We start from the raw sequence: 24926 nt of genomic DNA, 5'->3' as shown, positions 1-24926 counted from the left end.
TTATTTACCTAGAAATTAAGTGTTCAGATTCTGATGAGCTCTCGCTGCTTTTTAATCTATTGCTTGAGGATTTTCTCTTGCAGGGAGCATCTGACACAGCGAGAGGCAGCACTGCCTGGCAAAACCCAACTTGCCTATTTTTACAGAGGCTGTGTTTGAGCATCCATCAGGTGTGCTGCTCACACAGCCAAGACACACTGCTACCTGGCACGTTTGGCAGATATCACAGTGCTGTCTCTCACTCAGAGAGAATGTTTCTTCTTCTGTCACTACCTACACGAAGGAGAAACATGAGGAGACAGCCCTTCCTCCTCACACTGCTTTTGTGCTTCATGGTAATGGCATTGCTGAGCCCTACGAAGTCTCCAGCTCGTTCTTGCTCTGAACAGGATAAGGTTCAACATTTTTAATCCACCTGTAATAACATGGAAACTGGTATTTAATTTTTAATGTTGGCTTAAAACCCAGGTGGTTGCTAGGCTTTACTTATCAGCAAAATCTGTCTCCTTTATGGAGAATTAGAGTTCAGGAGTCCAGCACTACTGCTTGCAACTAATGCATTCCTCCCCCACTTCCTCTCTCAAACATCTTTTCAATTTTGCTGGACTAAAGGCAAGGGTAAGGTCAGGCATCTGACGGGGCCCCTGGGATACTGCAGGGGACATAAACCAACAGGAATTAAAGCAGGATATATATACTAGGTTATCAAGCCCATTTCCTGGCCAGTGCAGTTTAGCAGCCCATGACACATTCCCGCGTGCTTTATCTGCAGGTCCTGAAGAGAGCTTGTAGCTATTAGTTCTGGTCACTAGGACTTTGCAGCTCTTCAGATGACCTGCAGGCTGGTTTGATCCTACACCTGCAAAGGCTATCTTATCTAAGGAAAAAAAAAAATCAGCATATAAAGGAATAGATAAGATATTCCTGCAGAGTTGAATCCCTGAGGTTTTAGGGTTTCGTGCACTACCAGCAAGTTCATTGTACTTGTGAGATCTGCCCATACCACCAGTTTTAAAACCCACATTAGAGAACAGCCTGCTTTTTCCTTCTTTGGATTTTCAAAAGGGAAAGATCTAGAGGCTGGAATGGAAGAAGGGGAAGAAAGAAAAAACACACAAATAGGACCAGTTCCAAGAATATCAGCTACTTGTCAGCTCTGCAAAATATCTGTTAATTTATAGAGGAGAAGTGTGTAGGTTCTTTCAAAGCCATACATCAAAGCTTTCTCCTATGATACCTAGCTTTATTCAGCCTTCATATTATGGACCAAATTGGATTTCCCTGGTTCCGGATAAACCACATAAGAGTGATGTACACTGTGATTTATTGCTGTAAAGTGCTTAAAATGCCTCCCACTAAATTTGTTGTGACCTTATCACACTATTAAAACCCGAAGTAAATAAGTGCAGCGAGTAAAGGTTAACAACACACCAAATAAAACAAACAACAAGCAGAGGGGATGGGACCTACTCGCTCACATCACTGGCACACTCCAGGGAATGAAATTGCTGCATGGTCTGGCAGCAGCAGGGAAGAGCCCAGAGGATGCATAGCCTTAGAAATGGCAGAGATACAGAATGGGTTTTAATTCCCCAGCCCACAGCCCTCCAGCCCACCAAGCACAACAGCCTTGCTCTGCATTTTGCAAGGACAAATTTTCCCAGATCAGGCCTCATAAAAGAAAACGGCATCTCTATCTCCAGCCCAGGCACGTGGGTGAAGAGTAGAGCAGCAGCACAGAGGATCACAGGGTTATCTCCCCACAGGGAGCCTGCATCTAGGATCAAAGGCCAAAACCACTGAGAAGAACCCATTACAAAAGCATTAAGGATTACAAGTATTGCCAGGAGGTGAGTAAGCAGCCTTCAAAGATGGGCCTGGTGGAGAGTGTACAATTTATTTGCTTGCATCAGCCAGATCCCTCTTCCTAATCATGGAGAGATGTCCCACCCCATCATACTCAAAGCAGTCATGTTTGTGAAGACCTGGGTGCCACAGAGAGCTCTTCACCTTCTCCTCGAAGAAGATCCCCTGAGCTACGAACTCCCAACACTCACAGGGAGGCAGCCTCCACATACCACAAGCACAACTCCTCTGGCTAGCTAAAGCCAAAGAGCTGAGCTGCTTCCACACAAGGTGAGAGGGCAGAGCTGCCCATTTCTGGAGCAGACTTAAGCCATCAGATAGCAAATAACACATCAACAGAAAAGTTATTATTGTCTCTATTTTCAGCACACCAGTTAGCACCCCCGTCCAGACAGAATATTGAATTCTTAAGGAATAGCTGTGCTTCTACAAGAAGAGCCTTTAAAGGAGCAAACCTCACACTGATTTGAAAGAGTCATCAAGGACAAATTTACCACGGCATTTTAAATGAGGGTTAGGTCTTTTTTCCATGTATTTTCTCTAAAATATTTTTTTCCAGAAGACCACACCTAGGTCACACATAGATTCATGTCCTTCCAGTACCTAAAAGAGGCTGCAGGAAAGTTGGAGAGGGACTTTTTATCAGGAAGCGTAGGGATAGGACAAGGGGTAATGGCTTTAAACTAAAACAGGTGAGATTTAGATTAGATATTCAGAAGAAATTCTTTGCCATGAGGGTGGTGAGGCCCTGGCCCAGGCTGCCCAGAGGAGCTGTGGCTGCCCCACCACTGGCAGTGCCCAAGGCCAGGCTGGATGGGGCTGGGGGCAGCCTGGTGTGGTGGAGGTGTCCCTGCCCACTGCAGGGGGTGGAACTGGGTGGGCCTTAAGGTGCCTTCCTACCCAAACCATTCTGCGATACCTTCTATTGTCTCCTCAGAGATTTACAAGTTACCAAATACCTGAATAAGAATAGCATCACTAATTAGAGAAGCCCTTAAAGAAACATGAACAACATACGAACAAATCCAGACTGACCCAAACAAGCGAATAGTTTAAGCCACTGTTTGAAATGGTTTCCTTGCTGTTTTCCTGCCATCTGAGGGAGGTAGTTTTGTTCCCAGGTGCTTTTCATTACAACCACCAATTAATTAAAAAAAAAGGCATTGCATAACTCAGAGCAACAGAATACACACACCCCAAAAGTGAGAACTTCTTCAAAGTAAAAACAAAATTATAAAAATAAAAACCATTAAGAAGACTCAAAAAGAGCGTTTGAAGTCTCCAAGACAAAAAAAAATTTGAATAAAAGTTGAAGCAGACTTTGTTAGTTGGCCTCTGCGTTCAACGCAATTACAAAAGGTTTCTTGTTCTATAATAAATATTTCTCTGACATCCTAGGTAAGCATGAAGTTCTGAAAGTTTCCCCAAACATTAAACTGCTTGAATATAAAAACATAGTACTCCAAACCATGCTTTCTTCTGATACATCAGTAAAAGCAAGGGAGAGTCAGGTCATTAGAATCTCCTTTTTACTTATTCTAACAGCAGCTGTGATAATAAATTCATTACTTCCATAATTACTCTATTATAATTTAGTAATAGGTTCACATTAATTTTAAAAATCTTACTATAAGGCATTATCCAAACAAAATAAGAAACAATTAAAATTAATTTAGTCTAAAATCCTACTTACAAGGCATTACCCAAGAAAAAAAAACAATATATACCATAAAACATATCTAAAATCCTATTAAAGATGATGACTTGGAGGCCAAAAAATATCTTACTTAGAAGCACATATATGATATAATCAACTTTTTCTGCAGTATTTTTGAAGCAGGAGCAGACAGCCAGTCACAGTGCTAGAGGAGAGGCCAGGCAATAAGAAAGGCAACGAATCTAGCCTCTTATGGACACCACAGTTCCCCAGGGCTGCTCCCAGACCCCAGCCCACCACGTTGTTTCAGCCTGTCTCAGCCTCCCGAATGTTTTCTCAGGGAGTTATCACAGCAGTCACTCACTATGATCAGGACAGCCAGGACTCCTCATCAGGAAGCTCTTCGCAGGCTCCTACTACCTTCAAGCCTTGGGGTGAAGAAGTTCCTCCTCTAGCTGCAAAGAACCAGCACGCCTCCTGCGTTCACCCTATGAGCCCCAGCAGGCTCTGAGTCCTCCCCAGGTGATCACAAGCATCACCTGAGCCTCCCACCCCCTTCCAATGCCCTTTACCTCCTCACTGCTGGGCTAATCTGACTTTTCAGCACCCTAATCACACACACCTTAGTGGGTTTGATGTGGGTACTGCTTATTCAAAACCAGAGTGTCTCAATGAAAAAAAAAAAAAAAAAAAATTAAACAATCAGCACCCAATGCATGCACCTGCTTTGTTGAGTGTCCGTGCACATTTCTTGCAGAAATCGCAGCAGCTCTAAGATTGTCATTTGTTCCCTAAGGCTTCTGAGATCTTTGTGGCACAATCTTCTATCTTGAATCATAAACTGCTTTATTGTTTGCTACTGTGGGGAGCGTGTAGCTAAGTCCTGCCTTGGACTGCTCTTTTGAATTTCCCTCCTTGAGGTTATAGCAGCTCTTAAATTAAAATCCTCTAGATTTTTTTTTGTGTGTGTTAAGTATGTGTCAAACTATTCTTGCTGCGGAGATGTATTTTTTCCACAGCAATGGAACTCACTGTGTTAGGGCAAAACAGCTGTGCAACAAAATACAGTGGTAACCCTAATGCACTTCTATAGTATGTCTCAATAACTAGGTCACATGCAGTATTAAGAAAAATGCTACAGATCAGATTCCCATCTGCCATGCCCCACAGAGGATCTAGGTTCTAACAGAATCATAGTAGATGAGTAACTTGATCCCAGTGTCCAGTTTTACATTCGAGAATGTGTCCATGTTCAGAAACACATTAAAGCAAACAACTCTACCCTTGTCAGTTAACTCCTGTCTCTGCCTTCTTGAAAAGAGTCATTAACTGCATTTCATCTGTTCAGTACCAAAATCCTCAAATTCAGCTGCAAAAAAATGGAACCCCTTTGATCTCAGATTGCCGCTAATTCATAATTGATAACCCAAGCTGGAAAGAAGGGAAAAGCTTCGTCCCCATTAGTCGTTCCATTTAATATGTTCTGGTGCTTCAATTATGCAAAACCCAACTTTAAGGGTCTGACTGCCTTCCAAAATGTGAGTCAGTGGGGGAAAGAGAAAAACCCAGATCAAATTATTCCAGCTGTAAATCTTTGTAATAGCATAGATGTCATGAGAGTGACATCCAACATTGAACAATTCTGTTTGTTTTCTGAGCTGTTGCTTTGTAGAATTCCCAAGGCATCCATTAATGACTTCAGAGAGCTCAGCAGAGAAGGACTCATTCTCCCCCACTTACATTTTTTTTGGTCAGGTCATTATTCTGTTTGCTGTAATGACCCTTTTTGGCTCAAGGCACTAAAAGCCTTGGAGTAATATATGTCCTGGTAAGTGAGAAGGAATAATTAACACAAGTTATTTTGTCCTTTACTTTGGAGAAGGCAACTGTCAATTCTTTCTGGAGACATTTAAATTATAAATGTTAAGAATATGAGTGCAATGAAGAAAACAGTAACATGCAGACAATGCTAGGCCGAAACATGTTTTTCTACTGGGAGACTGACAGAAGCAAAACTATGCAGCAGGGAACTTGGTTAAAATGGCACAGATGTATTCACCACCTTGCATAAATAACCAGCAATGAAAAATATTTATATGGCTGTACCTGTGTTTTGTCACACAGCAGGCTGTTTTGCTTAAAGAAAAGTCAATTGATTTACACTTCTCTTGGACAAAACTATACAGCCATATAGCAAACTCCTAGGAATCGGAGGGCAATTAAAGAATGCAATTGCACAGGTGCAGTTTAAACAAGGTGAACTCATTTGTTACACAGGATGTCCCAGTGATTACCTGGATTACCTGTAGAGGACATTTAGGTTTGGTGGTTCTCCAGAATTCACCCAGACTAGCACAAAAAGAAAAGATGTAATTTGATTTCCTCTTGGTTTGTGCTAAGTGACTGCTGGGGGTCATGCTCTAGGAAAATGTGAACTCCGGTAGAAGGTTTTCCTGAATTAGGACCGTGATAAAGTCTCTTTTCTGGAGGTCATCACTACTTTTTCAGGGTCTTATAGGATCTCTACTCTGCCTGCCACTGATTTTCTAGAAACTTCATTTTCTTCCAGACTTCTCTTCCATCTGTGAAACGTGGTCAGCAGGTTCTGACACCACTGAGGAGTCTGGGAGATATGCAGACAGTGCAATCCGAATAAGCTTCCTTTCTGTGGTAAACTATGCTAAAGAAAAGTTTGCAACAGAACTTCACATCCTCTGTTTTCTTTTTTTTTGGTGAATTTCCCATAGTGACAGAGTAAAGTCAAAAGCTTAGAGCAAATGGAGGAAACACCCTCACTTGTGCTTACTGTCAGAACATGTCAAAGCCATCACGTCAACATCCTTGCATTTTCTGTTACATCTTAAGGGCTAGGCAGTTAACCTTTTACAATACAGAATCTACTGAGGTCTCCAGGCTTCCCTTGCTTTGCTCTTATTTCCCTCATGAAACCTCATCAGTACTTGGAAGTTGTGGGGTAGGCCACGTCCTTTATAGATAACCAGATGCTAGCCATCCTCACATGGCTCTTTCCCTCTTTCCTCTTTGCCATGTGCTGCAATCCACCTGCTGTTACTTTTGCCCTCCTGGCATTCTTTTTCCCAACAATATTTCTTCGTATTTCTCAAGGGAAAGATATGCCTCAGCCTTACACCAGTTGATGAGAGCACCAAACTTCCTGAGGCAGCCCAGGCCCTTCCCCAGATCGGCACAGGGACCACCCTGCGCCTTGCTTGGGTTTGGAGCTCTAGCAGACTTCGGGAATCACGTCTTGTGGCTAGCAGGACTGGGGCCTTTGATCCAGGGCCAGTTCTTTCCTTGTGCTTTGCCTCTTCTGTTTTGCTGCATGTTCTCCTGTTGTTTCTATTTTTTTCATAGACGCCCGGCAAAAGAAAAACAACTCTGCACCTCACAGACATTTTAATAATTCATACTCAACTTCAGTTCCTGCAATTTTAATAAACAAGTGCTTATTAGAATACAATAATTTCCTTTTAGAACAGGCAGTTTTTAAGGAATGAAATAACAATAATTGCCTCTAAGAGTGTGTATGAATAACAAACATTCAATCCTCCTGGTTTTGTTGTTTAGTTCATTTGCATGGAAACCTTCCCCACTATGCCCCTTGCCTTTGCTTTAGCAGAGATTCTGCTTTTAATTGGACACAATATTCAGCTGGGTTCAAACCAAAATCTGTATGTAAAAAAGCTATACATAACAACCAGCTTATCCTGGAATCCGTTAAAAATATCAAGAGAGTTTCAAATGAGATTATTTTAAGAGCTCTCCTGCATTCATAGGAAAGCAGATTTATTGCACTTGCAGAGAAGTTCTCAGGTAAGAGAGATGTAGGTGATAGCATTGAGTCCTCTTGGTTTTTCTTCCTGCCCACAAACTTGGGGTGAAATATGAACAAATGTTTTCATTCTAGGTGAGGATTTTCATTATTTCTTTCACTTTAAAAAAAAAAAAAAAAGCTGTTTTCACATAGAGCAGCTTTCATACGCTCCCACTCCCACCAAGAAAATGGATAAGCAACATGGAGACTTTAGGTTTCTCCTTCTAGCACTTCATAGGGGAAATTTCCCAGGAAGAAGAAACCCAGCCTTAGCAAGATAACGATTTTTTTGTGTGTAGGAAAGTCTTGTAGAACTGTTTAATGGAAGAGAATATGGGGGAATAACTTCAACTTTGGCAGCAGGGAAAAACAATACCTTTACAAGTCAGAGGCACACTCCCTAAGGATACGTGTGGATTTTTGAAGGGCAAGTCCTCCTGTGAGACTTGTCTTGCTGGCTGCCCCACAGTGACCTCACAAAGCATTCCCAGAAGAGTCCTTGAAGTAACCAGGCTCCAGCGTGACTCCCGAGACAGCCTGCCCTCCCAGAGAGGATGCACACCTAGCTCCTGCACCGCTAACAGGCGTCAGGGTGAGGCAGCAGCATATTCTCCTGTATCAGGTAATGAATAGCCTTTCGCTTTTGTATTCACAGCTGTGCATCTTCCTTTGGACCACTGAGTGCAGCTCCAGCTCAGGTTGTTGGTGAAAGGTCTGTGCTTGCAGAGGCCATGATTAGTGGCCAAATGAAACAGTCTCAAAATCACTAACTTTATCCCATTTTACTGACGATCACACTCCCTTAAGTGTTGAAAGTTTGTTGATCCCAAAGGTTTGGGACACTAAGCAGAAGGTACAGAGGTCAAGGTGTTTTTCTTTAAAGCCTTGTTTCTAGTTGCTTACAACTTTCAGCTCCCAAAATAAATGAGCTGAAGTTTGGCTCTCTGTAGATAAAGACATTTGCACTATACCAAAAGGGCTCCTCGAGTTCAGAGCAATTCCCCTGCACCATGCGGTCTTCCTGTAAGAATTAATCACTGGTAAAGCACAGTGGGGTCTTTCGGTGAAAGGCGCTAAAGAAGTAAATTGCAATTTCCTCATACAAATTCCACTTTTCAAGATTTTTTTTTCCTACGAGAGAATTTAAATTAATTGAACGTTAATATGGCTCAGTTCTAAAGCAGATCCTTAGCTGATATAAATTAACATAGCTCTGACTCTTTTTTCCTAATCCATACCTTCTTGCCAAGCCAGGAATGGATCTTTGGTGAAACATAACCAGGACAGCTACAGTTAGCAATAAATGCTTTTCCTTCAAGAAGGTTAAGGATCCAATATCTTTTGATTTTGGTAGTACTTGCTCCAGGTCTAGAAGAGGAAGCAGAGTTTTATTTCAGTATCCCAGACTTTGTCCACTCTTAAATGAACTCAAGCATTTATAAGAGCCTATGGCTTGTGGCTTCTCCCAGCTCATTTTCCCTGGTGTATCATCATAGAGCTACGCAGGGAAAACATAAAAATAAATAAATAAATGAATAATGACCATGTTTGGATCTAACCTAGTTTGGGAATCCCTAGGATGCAGCAGAATTGAACTGGCTACCCAGTTCCAGCTGTGTAAAAAAGCCCTGGCTTCTTTTTAAGCTTATTTATATACAGATCAAACAAACAGACTTCCAAGTGCTTTCATTTAACTTTGATGCCAAACTTTGATGTCTTCACCATTTACAGTAATCATTTTTATGTGCACTTTTTTTAGTCCAAAATGTTACACATAAAAAGACCAACTTCATTTGAAATATGCAGCATTTTTGCTATTCAAAAACTCTGCATTTTTAATTTGTTTCTTATCAGCAGAGTACTTCTGGGGCAAAGAAAGAACATCAAGTTTTTAATGCCTTTCAGTTGATTTAAATTAATATTTTATGTTTGTATTCAAAAGAGCTGGCTAATAGAAGGACTCTGACATTTTTTCCAGACTTTTTCTGGCATGTCTTATATGAAAAGCAATGGTTATTTCTCAAACGTTTGGTGCTTTATTCCATGATGAGTCCCCAAAAGATGACATTTCTACACAGTTTAATCCACTAGGATCATTGCTCATAAGCCCTGTGCCCAGACTAGAGAGAAGCAGTACCCCAATGTCTCGAGAATAATATAGCAGTCCTTTGCTTTAAATGTAAAGACCTATTTTTGGGTGCTTGCACTCTCTCCTCTTCCCTTCCCTCCCCCAAAAATAGGGTAGCATTTTGCTCCCTATTTCTATATTTCCACCCAGCCCTTTTCCAAGAACATAGAAAGCCAGAGATAAGAGTGAAGCTTTTAATGAAAAGGGGGCTGAATGATTTCTATTGCATTTAATAACCACTTCATCACTGTCACTAGATGAAAGTGCTGTATTGGATTCCATAGCTGACAACAGTAGTGAGGCAGAGGACAGTCTTCAATTAGGAAGCTATACCCCTCTCTGTTTCAAACTGTTGGAGGAGGACAGTTTTTGAATTTAGCTTTTCACTGCAGAACACTCTAGCTAGCTCAGAGGCCAGTAGCAGTCTAGCACCAGCAGGACGCAGCTCAGCTTGTATTTATCACTGTATTTATCAGAATTAAGGTCACAGTGATGTCACAGTCGTATTGCCCAGGAATCCTCAAAGATTCTGCTTGAGAAGATAGTAGTGCGTGACTGCTAAGGAAGCTGAGAACTTTTCCAGCAGGCTATCCAGAAACTGGCTGAGCTTTTTCTGCTGTACAACTTAAAGACTCAGAATTAACCTATAGGAATTGCCAAACACAGAGACAAACCCTGGACTTCAGCAAAGAGAAACAGCTCTTTAAGTTCGGATTCCTAACATCCTACTCCTGTTTAAAGCATAACAACTAACCTTCAACTCACTGAATCAAGAACATACTTTCAAGAGGAAGAATTGCTACTTTTCCTGGCATACTCACATACCGCACCAAACATTTTCTTCCTTTGTATTCATGTATATACTGTTATAGGCTTAACTTCCCCATAGGCACAACTACTCTGAGAATTCAATAGGCACAGAAATCTCTTTTTGAGATCCTCAGTTGAAACTCCTGGGGTCAACCTGGACCAGCTGTGCAAATGAGTCAGCAGAAGGTCACCACCCTCTTATGCAAAGTATTAACTATATGATGCTCTGAGGCAAAGAATTTTAGAAGTGCTCTAAGCATTAAGTTTCCTATCACTTTGGTTAGCAGAAAGTAGCTGAACAGCTCAGAGAGGATTCAGCATGCCTATAAGCTCTCAGGCTATTCCTACTACAATTATTATGGTCACTGACTGGGTCTACAAATAAAGTCTAGAAAAGGAGGGAACTTAGAGAAGAAATGTAATTACATAGCTGAGTCCCACGCAGCACAGACCACTGCGGTGTTATCACCACATCTTTACAGAAATAATCCGTTTAGGCCATTATCCAAGAGGATAGAATACAGGGGAGAAAGTTTTCCTCTCTAGGGCAGATGAAGGAGGAGAGCACTGAGAAGCAATCATTAGTAAAATAATTGGCTGCCTGCTTTGCACAGTTGCCACAAAATGTTTGTGCTGTCAGTGCCACGAGTGTGCTGGCCTGCCAAAGTCAGAGCTCTGCCAAGCCTGCTGCTGGGGCTGCTGTTGCATTTCACCTTGTAGGTATATGATGCACCCCTGGATCATCGTCCCTATTCCCCTGCTGTTCCAGGCATGACATTGGGAAAATATATTATTGGCCTCCTTCCGAAACCTAGAATTTTGGCCCCAAATATAACATCTCAAACCTAGTTTTAAAAAGTGGAGGTATTATGCTCTCTGATAAAGGACCTGAATTAAATATTTAAAAAGTATTAATGCATTAAGTATATTTTTAAATGTAGTAATAAGTCAGTAGTTTCTGTATCAGAAAACAAGAAATATTTAAAAAGTAACTTACCAGAGAGAAATCATATTAAAGGATAGAGTCTAGCAAGGAAAGACGTGCACTGCAGAGTAACTTATTCACATGCTTCATGTGTAAAGAAAGCTACTCAGAACACAATCCTCAAAGATGCTGCAGGCGCCCTGCAAGTTACCAATACTCTCGGTTTCAGTGGTATTGAACATACTCAGCACATTGCAGGATTTACCTCTACTGGCTATCTGATCCAAACTGTTAAATTTATAAAATCCCTGCATGCTAGATCAGGACATGAGAAGATTGCCTACGTTGCTGAGACATTAAGATTATCAAATGAATAAATCTAGCAGAGATAGATAAAACAAATACCCATTAAAAATATAAATCTCTCAACACTAGCAAAAGAAATACATTCCCAGCACAGACTCTGAAAATCTTCAAAAAGGCAGACATAGCCAGAATCAGAACAGATGGAGAAGATGAACACTAAATGCTTTCCAAGCATCCTTCCCCACAAAAGTAGAAAGCATAGCAAAAGAGACTGATAGCAAAAGAAAAATAAAAATTAAGAGCATCTTTGAAAATTCTAGGACTTGAGAACAGGTAGGAATCTCTGCATTGAAACATGACATGCTACAGACCTTTGTAGCTATTTAGCCAATAGTTTAGCTGGTATTGCCTTGTTCTCCAGCAGAAATTGCCACAGACTTTTTTAGGTAAGAAAGGTGTAACTGTACCACACCCCTTCCCCTTAATCTTGACTCCAGACAGCCCATGATAAACCCCATTTCCACATCATTTTATCCCTACCACCCTTTGCTGACTTTGAAGTCACCTTCCCCTTTTAAGGGCACTACATTTCCAGTTGTTTCACATGCAAACGTCTCCAGGAATGTCTCTTGGTCGAGAAACTGCCATTTGTCTTCCCTCACTCAAACGTCTACAACCACATTTCTACATTTACCTAATGCCCTGGCTACACTTAGGATAAAAAACTGAGCAACAGTGTAATTTTATTTTATTTTTTTATTTAAAATTTAATTTTTAAAAAGTGTAATTTTTGCTTTTTTTAAAAGGTCGCTGCCAGCAGATCTCAGGATGCTTCCACAATTCACATGAACAGGGCAGACAATACATAGCTAAAGCATAGGCACAGTTATGCTATTATAACATAGTTCTGCTACTCTAATATAACCTCTACATAGAACACATCCCCGGTGACTGAACCTTTCCAGCTCGAGGTTCGATATTTCCCATTCGTCGTCTTCTTGCAGGAACCATGCCACAGGTTCAGGGCACGTCTGTCACGACACAGAGGGCTGCAGGTTGCTGCTTGCTGCCTGTGCTCTGAGCTGAGAGAACATAACATGAACTCATCCACGGCCCTTCAGACAACCTCACCCTTCGTAAGGCAGGTTCTTCTTTAAAGGCAGAGCAACATTCAGTCTCACTGAACTGTAACACATTCCACCTGGAAAAAAAAAAAAACGGACTTTTAAAGAACAGGAACCATAAGGAAGAGCTGAAGGCTAAAGCCACGTAAGTTATAACAAAATACAATGACAAAAAAAAAAGTAGTTGCTGAAAAAAGATGTCCTGAGAAGCAGATATCCCATCCTCCATTCTGCACCACCACGGAGCTCAGCTGCATCCTCTTTCTGTTGAGAGCTTCTTTTCTGATTTACAGCCCTGTAAGAACTTCCCAGTACTCTTTACTCCGGGAGAGATGGTAGCAGGACGAAGCTCATTATTAATAACTTAATTAGCCATTTGTGGGAGTTTCTCTGTTTGTGCCAACACTACCTTCGGAGTTTTAGGACACACGCTGTGTAAGGGGAAACAGGACTTGTATGCATGCTCTCCAGCTGTTCCATTACACCTGATTTATAGCATGACACTACTTGTTCTAGCCCATAACCTTGAGCTTGTAAACTACACAGGGGAAAATTTACTAACTACTGAGTTCATCTTAATGCACTATGGGGAATTTTAAGCAGGGAAAACTAAGGCAAGGAATCGGGGACATCTAGAAGAGCTGGTTTTGAACAGCAATACTTTAATGGCCCAGTGCAGCGTGCTTCGGAGTCCACCCCGTTTTCTTTTAATTAAAGCTTTAATTTACATGGCCAGCATACAGTTAGGGCCTATGTTTGTCTTCCTCTGAAGAAGATAATCGATAGGAGAGATGTAGACACCTTTCACTGCTTCTTAGCTGCATACATTGATAGAGTTTAACCACAATAGCGTGTACAAATGCTTTTATTCCACTCTTCGCTAGCCTAGGAGTTTGATTAATAACAGAAGCCAGAAAACTGTTTTGCAGCTCTTCTATTGGGAAAGAAAGAAAGATCATCAGCCACAAAACAAAACAATTTCCTGACAGTAAAGGAGCCCTCATTAGTGTATATAGCAAAGCAATGAGAGCTGGAACACAGGTGCCAAAGGTACTTACTGCAATTTTGATGAGCAACCTAAAAAGGAGCAGGGAGTTGCGTGAACATCAGGTTGAATGCGAGCCAACACCACTCTCTCCTCACAGACAGAGCAAACTGCATACTTGGCTCCATCAGAAGCACGGCCAGCAGGCTGAGGAAAGTTATCCCCCTCTAGTCAACGCTGGTGAAGCTGCGTCTGAAACATCGAACTTGGTTTTGGGTTCCCAGCAGCAACAGAGAGAGGGAAACTGGAAAGTGTCCAGGTACGAGGCCTAGAGAGCTGGGTTTATGAGGAGAGGCTGAAGCTAGGCGTGTTCATCTGCCACAAAGGTTAACACGATGGTCCAAGAGCAACAGAACAGTCACAACGGGAGAGTCAGCCATGTCATGGTAACACCAGGCAACAGAACAAAGGACAGCAACAAAACACGGCTTGGGAGATTCAGGCTGAGCTTTGCAAGAAGTTTGCACAGGGAGAGCAGCACGGTATCAGTACAGGCTACAAAGTGGCGGCTGAATTTCAATTTTTGCAGGTTTTCCAGTATTGTTAGACAAAGACATAGGTGACCTGATGTAGTGTTGACAATGGTCCCACTCCAAGCTAATTTAAAATAAAAATACCACATGGATCTACAGTTTAAGGCTCCAATTCATTATTTTTGGTGAAGGGAAAAAGGGAAAAAATCTAGGTTCACATATGACAAAATTAATTCTACCACACAAAACCCAACAGTTGTACTATTGAGCAATACACAGCAGCAGCACTCACACGTGCTAGTTAATCAGATGCTCTGCCCCACATTGCCTTTAATTGCAAGAATGCTTAGTTCTTCAAGTGTATTTCATACTTTCAGGTTCATTTCCCCAGTTAATACTCTGAGGTGGACGCATAATTCGCCCAGTATAAAGCTACACTCTCCTTGGCTTGTTCTCCTCAATGGCAGCCTGCCCTCTGTATTAGTGTACAACTTCCTTAAAACAACAAGAGAGCGTTGATGTTATAGAGCAAATATAAAATTAGCTCTGCAGTTGCTGACTAATCCCAAGAGATATCTTGTTCCTGAAACTTTCCCATCCTTTCAAGTTATTTTCCCTAGGTAAGGCTCCAGCACACAGTAACTGGTGTGATTATTATTGCTATTACAGTCTCTTATTTCATTTAATTAGTAATTATTTTAAATTACAAGACTGAAATACAGCTGGATAGCTGTCATTCAGCAATAAAGACTCATTCTTTGAAAAGTGAGAAATAAGGTCATTTTCAAGAGAACAATAGATCATATGGTAAAGAATGTCACTTTGTTTACATGGTTCATTGAGGATATTAGGAGCAACCTTATTCCCATTTAGAGGAGAATTCTGTTTGCAAGTGACCTTCCAACATCCCACTGATGGGTTTTCATGGGGATTGACAGAAGGTGACAGAAGGCAAAGAGCAATTCCTATTGTTCCTATGCTCCAGTGAGTGAAGGATTTCCCAAGCATCTCTCTGCAACGCTGAAGTGGCAGTACTGCTAGCACAGCTCTCATATTTGTGTAAGCAGAGCTAATCAGAAGATCTACATTGCACGACCTTGGTCTAGCCAAGTTCGTGTCAGGTACTGACACACAGCTGTTGTAACACCAGGCAGAACAGGCCTGGCTGCTCATATACCATTCTAGCCCTAACAGTCCAAGATCAGGGTCCAGTCATGGTTTATCACTCTCATATTTATCTTCCATGTTTTTGAGAAGGCTGATGAACACTTTTCAAGTTCAAAGGTAGATTTAGGAAGATACATAAATAATCTCCTCAGTAATTGCCCTGGAGTTCTAAAAAGGAAAACAAAACACATACAACACATGCAGGAAGACATCAGGTTGACTGAAGTACTTTGACTTCCTCATTGAATGCTTTAAAATGTTTATGAACAAGCCCAACAGCAGGTTTCTGAGTTTTCCTCAATTAAATCTCACATTGCTGAGCACAGCTCACAGTTCTGCTCTCTTCAGATTTCCCTGAAGCCTTACTACACCTTCACGCATACTTGCTCCTCCTATTTCTGCAATGTCAGCACATACACAAGTGGTGAGTTTACAGTGCCCCCAGATGTTACCAACAAAATTAGCATCAAGTAGAGGCCTAGGTGCCTCTCCTCCTCGTGTCTGGTGACAGATCATTTAAGAATGCCCTTTTATTGGAGGACGCAGTAATAAAAATGATTATCTTCTAATAAAGTACTGTTAACTGCAACAAGTCTTTTTTTCCTGAATCCATATAAAAAAATCTAACTGAAGACATACTAAGAAAACACAGTAGAATCAAAAAAAACATTTTATTTACATAGAAAACTTGATGGTATAGAGCCTTATCACTAGATTTTACTACATTTTTAAAAAGATTCAGGCAGGTTCCCATACCACTGCTCTGGCACACTCATCACTGAAAACACTTCAGACACTCTTACCCTCCTACAAGTGAAGGACAGGGATCAAGTCAGTTCAAGCTCCTTATCTCACAAATCTCCCATTGTGTTGTTACAGCCAAAGTTGGGGAGCTTCTTTAGCCAACACCATAAGAATCCACTGTGGGCTACACACCTTTAAGAAGAAAAGGGTACTAAGGTGTAAGGGGGGGGGGGATGAAAAGTCTGTCAAAAACGAATCCTCCTCCTTTTTGTTTTGAGGGAAACAGGAATGACGAGCAGCCAAACTAGAATGCAAGCATCCTGCCTTTTGCCTGAAAAATTTTAGAAGACCAAAACTGTTTGACTAAAGGAGTCTCAGGGCCACCTGCTGTATCATGAAGAAGCTGGAAAGGACAGTCACATTCTCACTTCTGCTTCAGTTTTTAGAGAAAACTAAAGTAATGAATATCCATGTATGGATTCAACCTTGTCTGGAGGTCAAGAAGGGATCTGAAGGGAAATCTACAGTATGCAGTAGGAAGAGGCACTGGGATAAAGTATCCGGGAGCCAGGTTTTACATGCTTAGATGACAAGCACTCTTAAGCATGGATTATTTTGCAATTCTTTGTTTTCCCAAATCACTGACTTCCCCCAACCCCCCAAAATAAAAGTAATTAAAGTTTGCTACAACTTTTAAGAGACTCAGTATGGCAAAAGAGTTAAGGGCAGCTGGCAAAGCACAGTGCAGCTGTTTATCATAGCATACCAAAAACAGCTCTTCAAACAATCATGGACTACAGAAGTTTCTTCCATCTCTCAGACATCTTTCAGAGAAAAGTTACTAAATCCCTGCAGTAAAACAAGTAATGCTTCTGTAAGTGCACTACAGAAAAAAAGAGCGCAAGTAAGCACCTGTTAGTGGTATGAGCTATGTGTGTACTTGTGTAACTTCACAATCCCCTAGCACTCCCTTTTCTTTGGTAGCCCGAAGAATCAGCTGTATGCCACCTTCACTAAGACAGCACAGAATTTGTTTCGTTATGGGAACTGTCCCTTGACCATCATTCAAGTAGTGATGAAAATAAAGCCACATAAGAAAAGCCACCACTAGTCAGTGTGGTGAAATGATCCAAACCACGTAAGCAATTCATCTCCCATTCTAATGTTCCCAGAAAGGAAAAGGTCTAAATACCAGATTTTCATAAACAAGCAACTACTCATTCTGTTTTTATGCTTATGTTCATGATCTCTGGCCATCTGGGTTGAAAATTTGACTGGGTAAAGACAGATTTCTCCCTATTGACCTTTTTTTGCCCCCTTTTTCACTTCATAAAAATGAGATTGTTTTCAGAGAACTGAAAGCTTTGTTCATATATGCAACAAGCTATTCCACATTAAATCCATACAGCATTTTACTTGCCTCAGCATTACAAAAGCAATTTGTTCCCAGACACTACAGAATAATTAGCTCACTCTTCACCGAGATAAGCTTTCCTCCCTATAATGCCTGCTACTCTTATTGAGTTTCTACAGAGAACAGCTTGAGCTCCAAATACATATCGGACTATTAATGCCACGGTCAGAATCAAGAAGAGTTTCAACACGCTGCAAGTTTTCACTGGCATGTCCCTCTCTGACAAACTAAACAATGCCACCTACTGACACTGTCAAAACCTGAACTTTTTTACTTACTGCCAGACACAATGCCTAAGACACATAACAGAAACAATAAGGAATCAGCATTACAGCCCAGATAAAGGAAACCTAAAATGATGCATGATAATCTAAGATTGTTGCCAGCTTTGTTGCTTGTTGAAATGTTGTAGCTACTCTGAAATGTCCAATTCTGATAATTTTACTCAAAGTCTTGACCTTGCAATCTGTCCATTGTACATTTTTACAACAAAAGACCCAAATGTATATAACAAAAAGATAGTTGCATCGGTTTTGTGACAACCAAAGTTCCTGAGAAACTGTGTAGGTGCCCTGTATGCTCTAGATTTGATAGCCCAGACAAGTTTGAATGCTGTGGTCCAAGTAACTCAAAAAGTAACATCTGTTGCTGCTCTTCCAAGCCTTTTCTCTACCTATTGCTTGAAAAATAAAAGCCTATGGTCATTCTTGCAGAATCCAGCTTCAGTAGCACTTAAAATACACCCAACACATGATTTTAATTATTATTTTATGTAACTACATTGTCAAACAAGTACCCATACAGTCATAAGAGTTTGTCACAGCGTATGAACAAGTGTTCTATTTCGCAGCTGTTGCACATATTCTTTTGCTTGATCAAAACCAGTCTTTCGTGGCTCCGGAGGAGGAGGAGGACCTTCCACCAGCTTCACAAAGTAGTGGCACCTGACTAATTTCATGATGCCAAACATGCCTTTACCATGGTAACGGATCCGTTTCATATATTGGCCTCTGCCTGTTAATGACTCAGCTGAAAGAAAAAAGGAGGGGGGGGAGGGAGAGAAAAGACTATTTAAGTCTCAGAATAAACTACTACATATCTGCAATTGAAACATTGCCTCAGTGTATTTTTCATGATTGCATAGGAAAAGTTATTTCCATTCATGATTCTCCCCTCCAGTTTACATTACTTTTAGCAGATTACTGCCTCAGAGAAATCCAAGGGTTGAGTTAACGCTCTTCAGGAGCACCAAAAAGGTGTATTTAGAAAGCATTCACGTGAATACAGAGTAAATGAAAAAACCAAGCAAAAGCTAGATAGTTAGACAGAAAGCTTACTAGCTTATACAGCTCTTAGAAATGCGGTACTAATTCCATTGCTTTTTCAGTACTTTGTCCCGTCAGTTCCTGGAGAAGTCTTATAGACTTTATTTTTCCTCCGCTTGACCAATATTGCATTCATCATACGTATTTTCATTATCTACACATCCAGTCCTGCACTAGCAAAAAAGCCTTCTTTATGGCAGAGGCCTGGAAGGGTCCAAAGAATTCTTATCAAATCTCTACAACCCAGGTTTCTTTAAGCTTATGAGGTGGGTTTGATAACATCATATTTGGCAGAATGGCAGATTTTTTTTCTTTGAGACTGAAAACACCTATAAGGTAAGCATTTCTCTAATATTTCTAGGCAAGGAAGTGTGGTAGTTTTTACAACCCTATTCCATAGTTATCTGTAACTGATCTTTTATTATTAAAAAGTCTCCTGTCAATACCCATTTACTTGCACACAATGTTTCTAAGAGATGCCTAAATTTCTGATTCTTCAAAGGTAGTAGTACTATTCCAGGACAAGTTTCCGTGACCTATGTTCACCGGCTGCATTAAAAAGTAATACCAGCTTACTTCCTGCTATCTAGTCTTTCATACTCATGTCAAGCAGCTTCCTCTTTGGGACTGTTTCCACACTGGGAACAGAAGTTCTATTCACAGATGAGTATCTTAAAAACAATGCACCTAGTCAACGCCAGAACACCACTTGTCAGAAACCAACTGTAAGAAACTGATGGTCAGAAAATCAGCAACCACATTAACTTCAGCTCTGCTTAAAATAGGAAGCACATGCCTTTAATGTTTTGCTAAAGATACGTTTAGCAGAAACCATCCATCCATTTCTACTGATCTGAAGCAACAGAACCTTTAAGAATAAACTGTTTCATCGAGTAAGATGACATTTTTCTGTACAGAAATATGAAAAAACTTACCTATGTGTAAATTTGATTTGAATTCCACATTGTGATTTTTTACTGCCATTTCTTGAGCTTCTAATAAAACCTGTAACAAGAAGAAAGAAGTACTGAGCGGAAACTGAAGCAATGCTGTTTCTTATCTCTGGGTAAGATGGAGGAAATTGCAAGTTTAAGTCAATTACAGAAAAGTATTCTAGAGACATCAAAACTGTTAGAAAATAGACTTATCCCTTACATAAGCATGTTCTCTGCACACAGATTGAAAAGCTTCAGGACAACTATTACACTTTTAAGGAGGAGACAAAATGGGGAAGATGGCTCCCACCAGCAATTGTCTGTATTCCATCCATGCACCTTCATCTAATTAGACAGACTAGAAACAAACTTCAAGGTAAGCAAAAATCAACATATGCCATTCACTACTTTCAGCTAATGTTTGATTCTCCTCTGTTATTATTATGCCAGCAAACAAGTAATTTGAGACTCCTAACAACTACTGTGTATGAAAAACTTTTATGCCTTTACAGAACTCAATCCTTTCCCTGACACTATCCCTCATCTTCTGATTTTGAAGAACCAAAGCACATTGATACAGTGGACAGCGACAGATTCTGCATTATTTACTACAAGCTTAACATCAAGCATCATTACACAGAAGACGATACCCACATGTTATTTGTTGTCATTACAAAATAAAACATTCAGCACAAGCTACTTCTGTATATCTTTAAATCACGTTACATGAATGTGGTTTGAATGTGTTCCCAGGAGGCTTAATAGAAACATCTCCGAATCTCTAGTGACATTTATTGATTTAAAAGTTTTCTTGAAACTAGGAGGGTTAGAGAATATTACTGCATACCTCTTTGATCACCTTTGCTCCCTTTTTATCATTAAACTCCAACTGAGCAAGAGCCTGATCAATGGACATTCCTTTTATCTGCAATTTTAAAGCATTAAAGTTAACTTTTGCAATTACAAATATTTCCCTTCTCTTACTCAGAAGACAGTATCTAAATTATTTTACTACTACAAAGAGCTAATCAGAAGACTTTAGCTTCCTTAATTATCATCTCTTCAACGTAATACCTCACATACAGTGCTTCTCAACCAAATATTGAATGATTTTTTTAAAGTGAAAAAACAGCCTATTACTCTGCTTCAAAGTTCCCCTTGCCATCTACCGCTAGGCAGAAATTAACATGAAAATTCTTCGACAGTGCATGAACCGCGTATGATCCTGGGTACGCATTTGAGAGCATACTAGGATAAACAAAGCTAAACAAAACTACAAACAGCTGCTTGCCTGCACTAGTGCATGCTCTTCCTCAGGACTCTATTATTAAGATGGCGATTACACTGTGACTAAACTAGGCAGTTAAGGCAAATACAATTAAATTTTGCATTCTGAAATTCAGTACAAAGATGTACTTTCGCTTACCAGTTTTGCCAGATACCACATCTTATCTCTGCTGTATTTTATGTCCCTCCGACAGTGATATATTTCCTAGGTGCAAAAAAAAAAAAGAGGACTGGTAATTTTGCTGTGAAAATAAGAATGAAACATACGTTTACTCTGCAACATATGCTCATTCTAGGAATAAAAGAAGCATGGCTCTTCCTACTATACTATGGACACACCAAGTCAGGCATACCTTTGCTATTTTAAACTGAAAGCATTATACAAAAAAATAGTTAGCAGTGAATTTTAATACAATCTTGTAAGAATTAAACTAGGTTATAAACAGAGGTCCTGAAAAAGCAGTCAGATTTTTCACCACCTTTTCTTCTCCTCCTCCTCCCCACCTTTTGAAACAGTCTAAAACTCACGTGCCCGTACAGTTCTTTACTACTCTGACATCAAGTGAACTTACTGGGATAGCAACAAAACATTATTACCAGAATGAAACTAATTAGCTCTTCAGAAGTGAGGAGGGTTTCAAGTTTGATTGGCATGAAGAGTTGCCTCCAAAGAGCCATTTAACATTATTACTGTACCAACAGGGAACAAAAGCAGCTAGTAAAATTTAACAGCAATACAAATTTGAAGGACATGGCATTCTTTATGAAAAGAATTTGATTTGAGTTGGTTGATAACTCTTTTCATATATATTCCATTAGTCACTACAGTTCACAGCATGTATTTCTAAGTTCTAGGCCATAATGTTGATAGAAGTGACAGGTGCTCATGGTCCACAAAGCACGTCAGAAAGAAAAAATAATCTGTTCTTTTGAGATGTAAATACGTTATTTTGCTGAGCAGTATGCCTAACACAGGACACAAGACATTACTTCCCAATGAAGTACAATTATGAAAATGGAAATCAAAAATATCAGCTTTCAGGAACGATGAAATACTGAGTAATTCACCTAAAACTCTGCCAGGTTGATGTATAGAGAAAACAGCATTGCTTATTCCCTCCAAAGGCATAACACTTAGCTTTCATGAATGACTCAAAAGACTTGCTTCTATTCACACTTAACTGTGCTTCCCAGTTTTAAAAGGGCCAGGAAGAGAAGACAGGGAGAAACAGGCTTAAACTTGATGTTATCAAAACCTAATCCCATCAGTTATGACTACATTTTAAAAAGCTGACCACGTCACTTAAGCTGACTTTTCCAAAAGTTCTCTTGCATGACCAGCAGAAGGCCTTCATTGAGGATACAGGTAACAAAAGGATTTTAGATTCTTTGCTTCAGTTTATGGTTTAGTAAACACAAGTTGCTGTGCAATGGATGGAAGAGCAACAGCCCCACTGTATTGCATTTACAAAATGGTTTCCTAAGGAAAAAAAGACTTCTGCAATCACATGCCATGCTTGACTCATACGTCCATCCCCACATAACTTCAGAACTCTCCAGATCGTATCAAGCAAATGAAGCAATCACTGTGAGAGCAGACAACCTACGAACAGCTCCATTAAGAGGCAGGCTGCAGTAACAGGCAAGTATCAGACCTCAGAATCTATAAGGCAGGAAAACAAAAAAGTAATGGAGAACATGCACTATTTTACTAACAGTAAACAGGCACCATTAGTTCCACTACTAAAGAAAGTCACGTTTATAGCTTCGTGCAGAAGCAACAATCCAGCTGTCTTCTTCCCTAGTTAACTGTTGATGGTATGTACAGGACAAGTTCATAGTGATACATCCCCGACAACTTTCATCTCTGTGTAGTTTAGAGAAATTCTACAAGCAGCGGATGGCATCTTTGCCATGTGCAACACATTAAGTAGGCGATCAGCTGCACAGCAACTTGAAGTTCCAACATAATTTAGAAATAGAGAACATCCAGAGCGATGTTAACTTTTACAATGTCAATATGCCAAACAGACTTAAATGTTAAAAAAAAAAATGAATAAGCTATCAGAATAGTGCCTTGTGAGGATAACCAAAGACAATTTGCTCTAAAACTACTAAACATAAACAAGTAAAGAAATTCACAGGTGTATCCTTACAGCTGGTCTGCGAGGTTCTCCAGGCAACTGCGGAGGGTAAACGATCCTGTTCTTTTTCTCCCACTTCCCAAGTTTCTGTAGACATGCACTTGTGTGGATGCATGACAGAGGAAAAACACTACTGGATGCTAACCACCTGCAAGACAAAACCAGAGTCTTTGTTGCTGAACACAAAATTTCTTGCTGTCCAGTTTATCTGGAAAATTGTGAACTTACCCATCTTGATGAAAAGAACCGTCACATTTGAATACTTTCAAATAAAACTGTTCAAGTCCTTTACAGTTCACATTGCAAGGGCTTTGTAATTCAACAGAAAGCTTCAGGCTCCCTAAAGCAGGCCAGGAACCTTAAATGGCATTTGTATAGCATAAGATTCTACAGTTAACGTCCCCTGATTGTCACACAAAGACACCATTACCTTTCTGGTCTTGCGTGGAGTTCATTACTCACATAAACAATTCACATCTTCAGTTTTCCAAGACTAGCCAATACTTACTTAACTTCTAACAACAAACATTTTAACAGTAAAAATTTCTACCTTTTCAAGGGACTAAGTACTAACAGTATTAGAAGTGTATAAGCATTCACCCTATCTGAAATTTGAAAGGGAAAATAATCTCAACTGCTTTCAAAATGCAATGAAATCACTGTAAGATAGCTGACTGCAAAGACCTTTCTACAGTTTTCACTCGGTTTGCTCACCTCAGAGACCAAGCTGCATTTTGCCCCCTGCTGACCGGACAGAGCAGCACCAGGCAGCCACAAGAAATAGACGAGATCAAGACCAGACACTGCGAGCTCTACTGAGGCCTGAACAGCTTTGTCTGGGTTGCCAAATGGTGCAAAACATTTTAGAAAGTGACTGACAAACAGAATACACTTATTAATTTCAAGAAGGCATTGTACACCTTGGAAAGCTTTCTCATGGCATTAATAGGGAGTAGAACATGATATAGATTTAAATGTTACGGACTATTTTTTCAGTTATTTATTGAAACTACAATTTAGCATCACCAAATATAACATCACCTATCAATGCAGGACAATACTTGACTAGTTCATAAACATCGTTTCGCAGTTTAACAACCTAACCAACAGTGAGGTAAGTACTGTCTTTCACGCATCAGCAGAACGCACTAATGCATCTGACAGACTAAGGAATTCCACATTCTGTGCCTTAAGGCGATCCAGCCACATATGAAGAGCCTCTATTTGTCATGTGGAGAGCAACTCTGACGTGACTTTGGGAGAGCGAAGAGGACACAAACGCGTTACAAGGAGAAGAAAGTAACAAGCAAAAGTTTATATACTTTACATGCAATGTTTTTTTTTTTAATATGTTTTATGCTATATGCATAAGGCTTTATAGGACGATACACAAGCAACAAGCGAGGGCAGCTCCCGAACGAGCCCCGGGGCTGTGCAGTGCCAGGCACCCGCACTCACCTCTCCGGCCGCGCCCAGCCCAGGAGCCCACGCAGCCAGGCGCCACCTGCGAGAGGAAGCAGCGGGGTGAAACGGGGAAGAGCCCCCGGAGCCCCGACAACAGCAGCGGCACCCCTGGGGGAACACCAGCCCCGCTCTCCCCCCACCCCCCGCTCACCGGCACCCAGGGCCCTCCCCGCCGCCATCTTCCCGGCCGCGCTTTGCGGGCGAGGGGCGGGCATTTCGCGACGCTTTGCGGCGCTGCGCCCGACGGCAGCGCCCGCGGCGTGAGGTAACGGCGGCG

General features: G+C 40.7%; 2 protein-coding genes and 1 long non-coding RNA gene across 6 annotated transcripts in view; all 3 read right to left on the bottom strand.

Annotated features, from left to right (window-relative positions):
- Window positions 1-4076, bottom strand: part of SGCD (sarcoglycan delta) — a 526559-nt gene extending 522483 nt beyond the window's left edge. For both annotated transcript variants that reach the window (XM_083798647.1, XM_083798649.1), the window contains exon 1: window positions 3888-4076. The gene's annotated coding sequence lies outside the window, so the exon portion shown is untranslated. The remainder of the gene's footprint in view (window positions 1-3887) is intronic.
- A 1681-nt stretch (window positions 4077-5757) lies between these two features.
- On the bottom strand, window positions 5758-10429 carry LOC310881372. 2 transcript variants are annotated; one of them, XR_014572319.1, is made up of 3 exons: window positions 10312-10429; window positions 8597-8726; window positions 5758-8489 (listed from the first exon to the last, which is right to left on the bottom strand). It is a non-coding gene; the product is annotated as an uncharacterized lncRNA (long non-coding RNA). The 2 variants fall into 2 exon arrangements; XR_014572320.1 differs by having other exon boundaries at window positions 10241-10370.
- Window positions 10430-15990: 5561 nt separating this feature from the next.
- MRPL22 (mitochondrial ribosomal protein L22) lies at window positions 15991-24886 on the bottom strand. 2 transcript variants are annotated; one of them, XM_083798634.1, is made up of 7 exons: window positions 24801-24886; window positions 24644-24689; window positions 23198-23333; window positions 21181-21246; window positions 20602-20679; window positions 19755-19824; window positions 15991-18523 (listed from the first exon to the last, which is right to left on the bottom strand). In XM_083798634.1, exons 1-7 carry the CDS (start codon window positions 24862-24864, stop codon window positions 18312-18314), a joined length of 672 nt encoding a protein of 223 aa, XP_083654760.1. In that variant the 5' UTR covers window positions 24865-24886; the 3' UTR covers window positions 15991-18311. The 2 variants fall into 2 exon arrangements, with proteins under 2 accessions (XP_083654760.1, XP_083654759.1); XM_083798633.1 differs by lacking the exons at window positions 24644-24689; window positions 24801-24886 and adding an exon at window positions 23900-24571.
- Between the last annotated feature and the right edge of the window lie 40 nt (window positions 24887-24926).

The sequence above is a fragment of the Anser anser genome, assembly GCF_964211835.1.
Source record: "Anser anser genome assembly, chromosome: 14".
Classification (NCBI taxonomy): Eukaryota; Metazoa; Chordata; class Aves; order Anseriformes; family Anatidae; genus Anser; species Anser anser.
The sequence above is the reverse complement of the archived record's forward strand: the minus strand, read 5'-3'. Positions and strand labels throughout refer to the sequence as shown.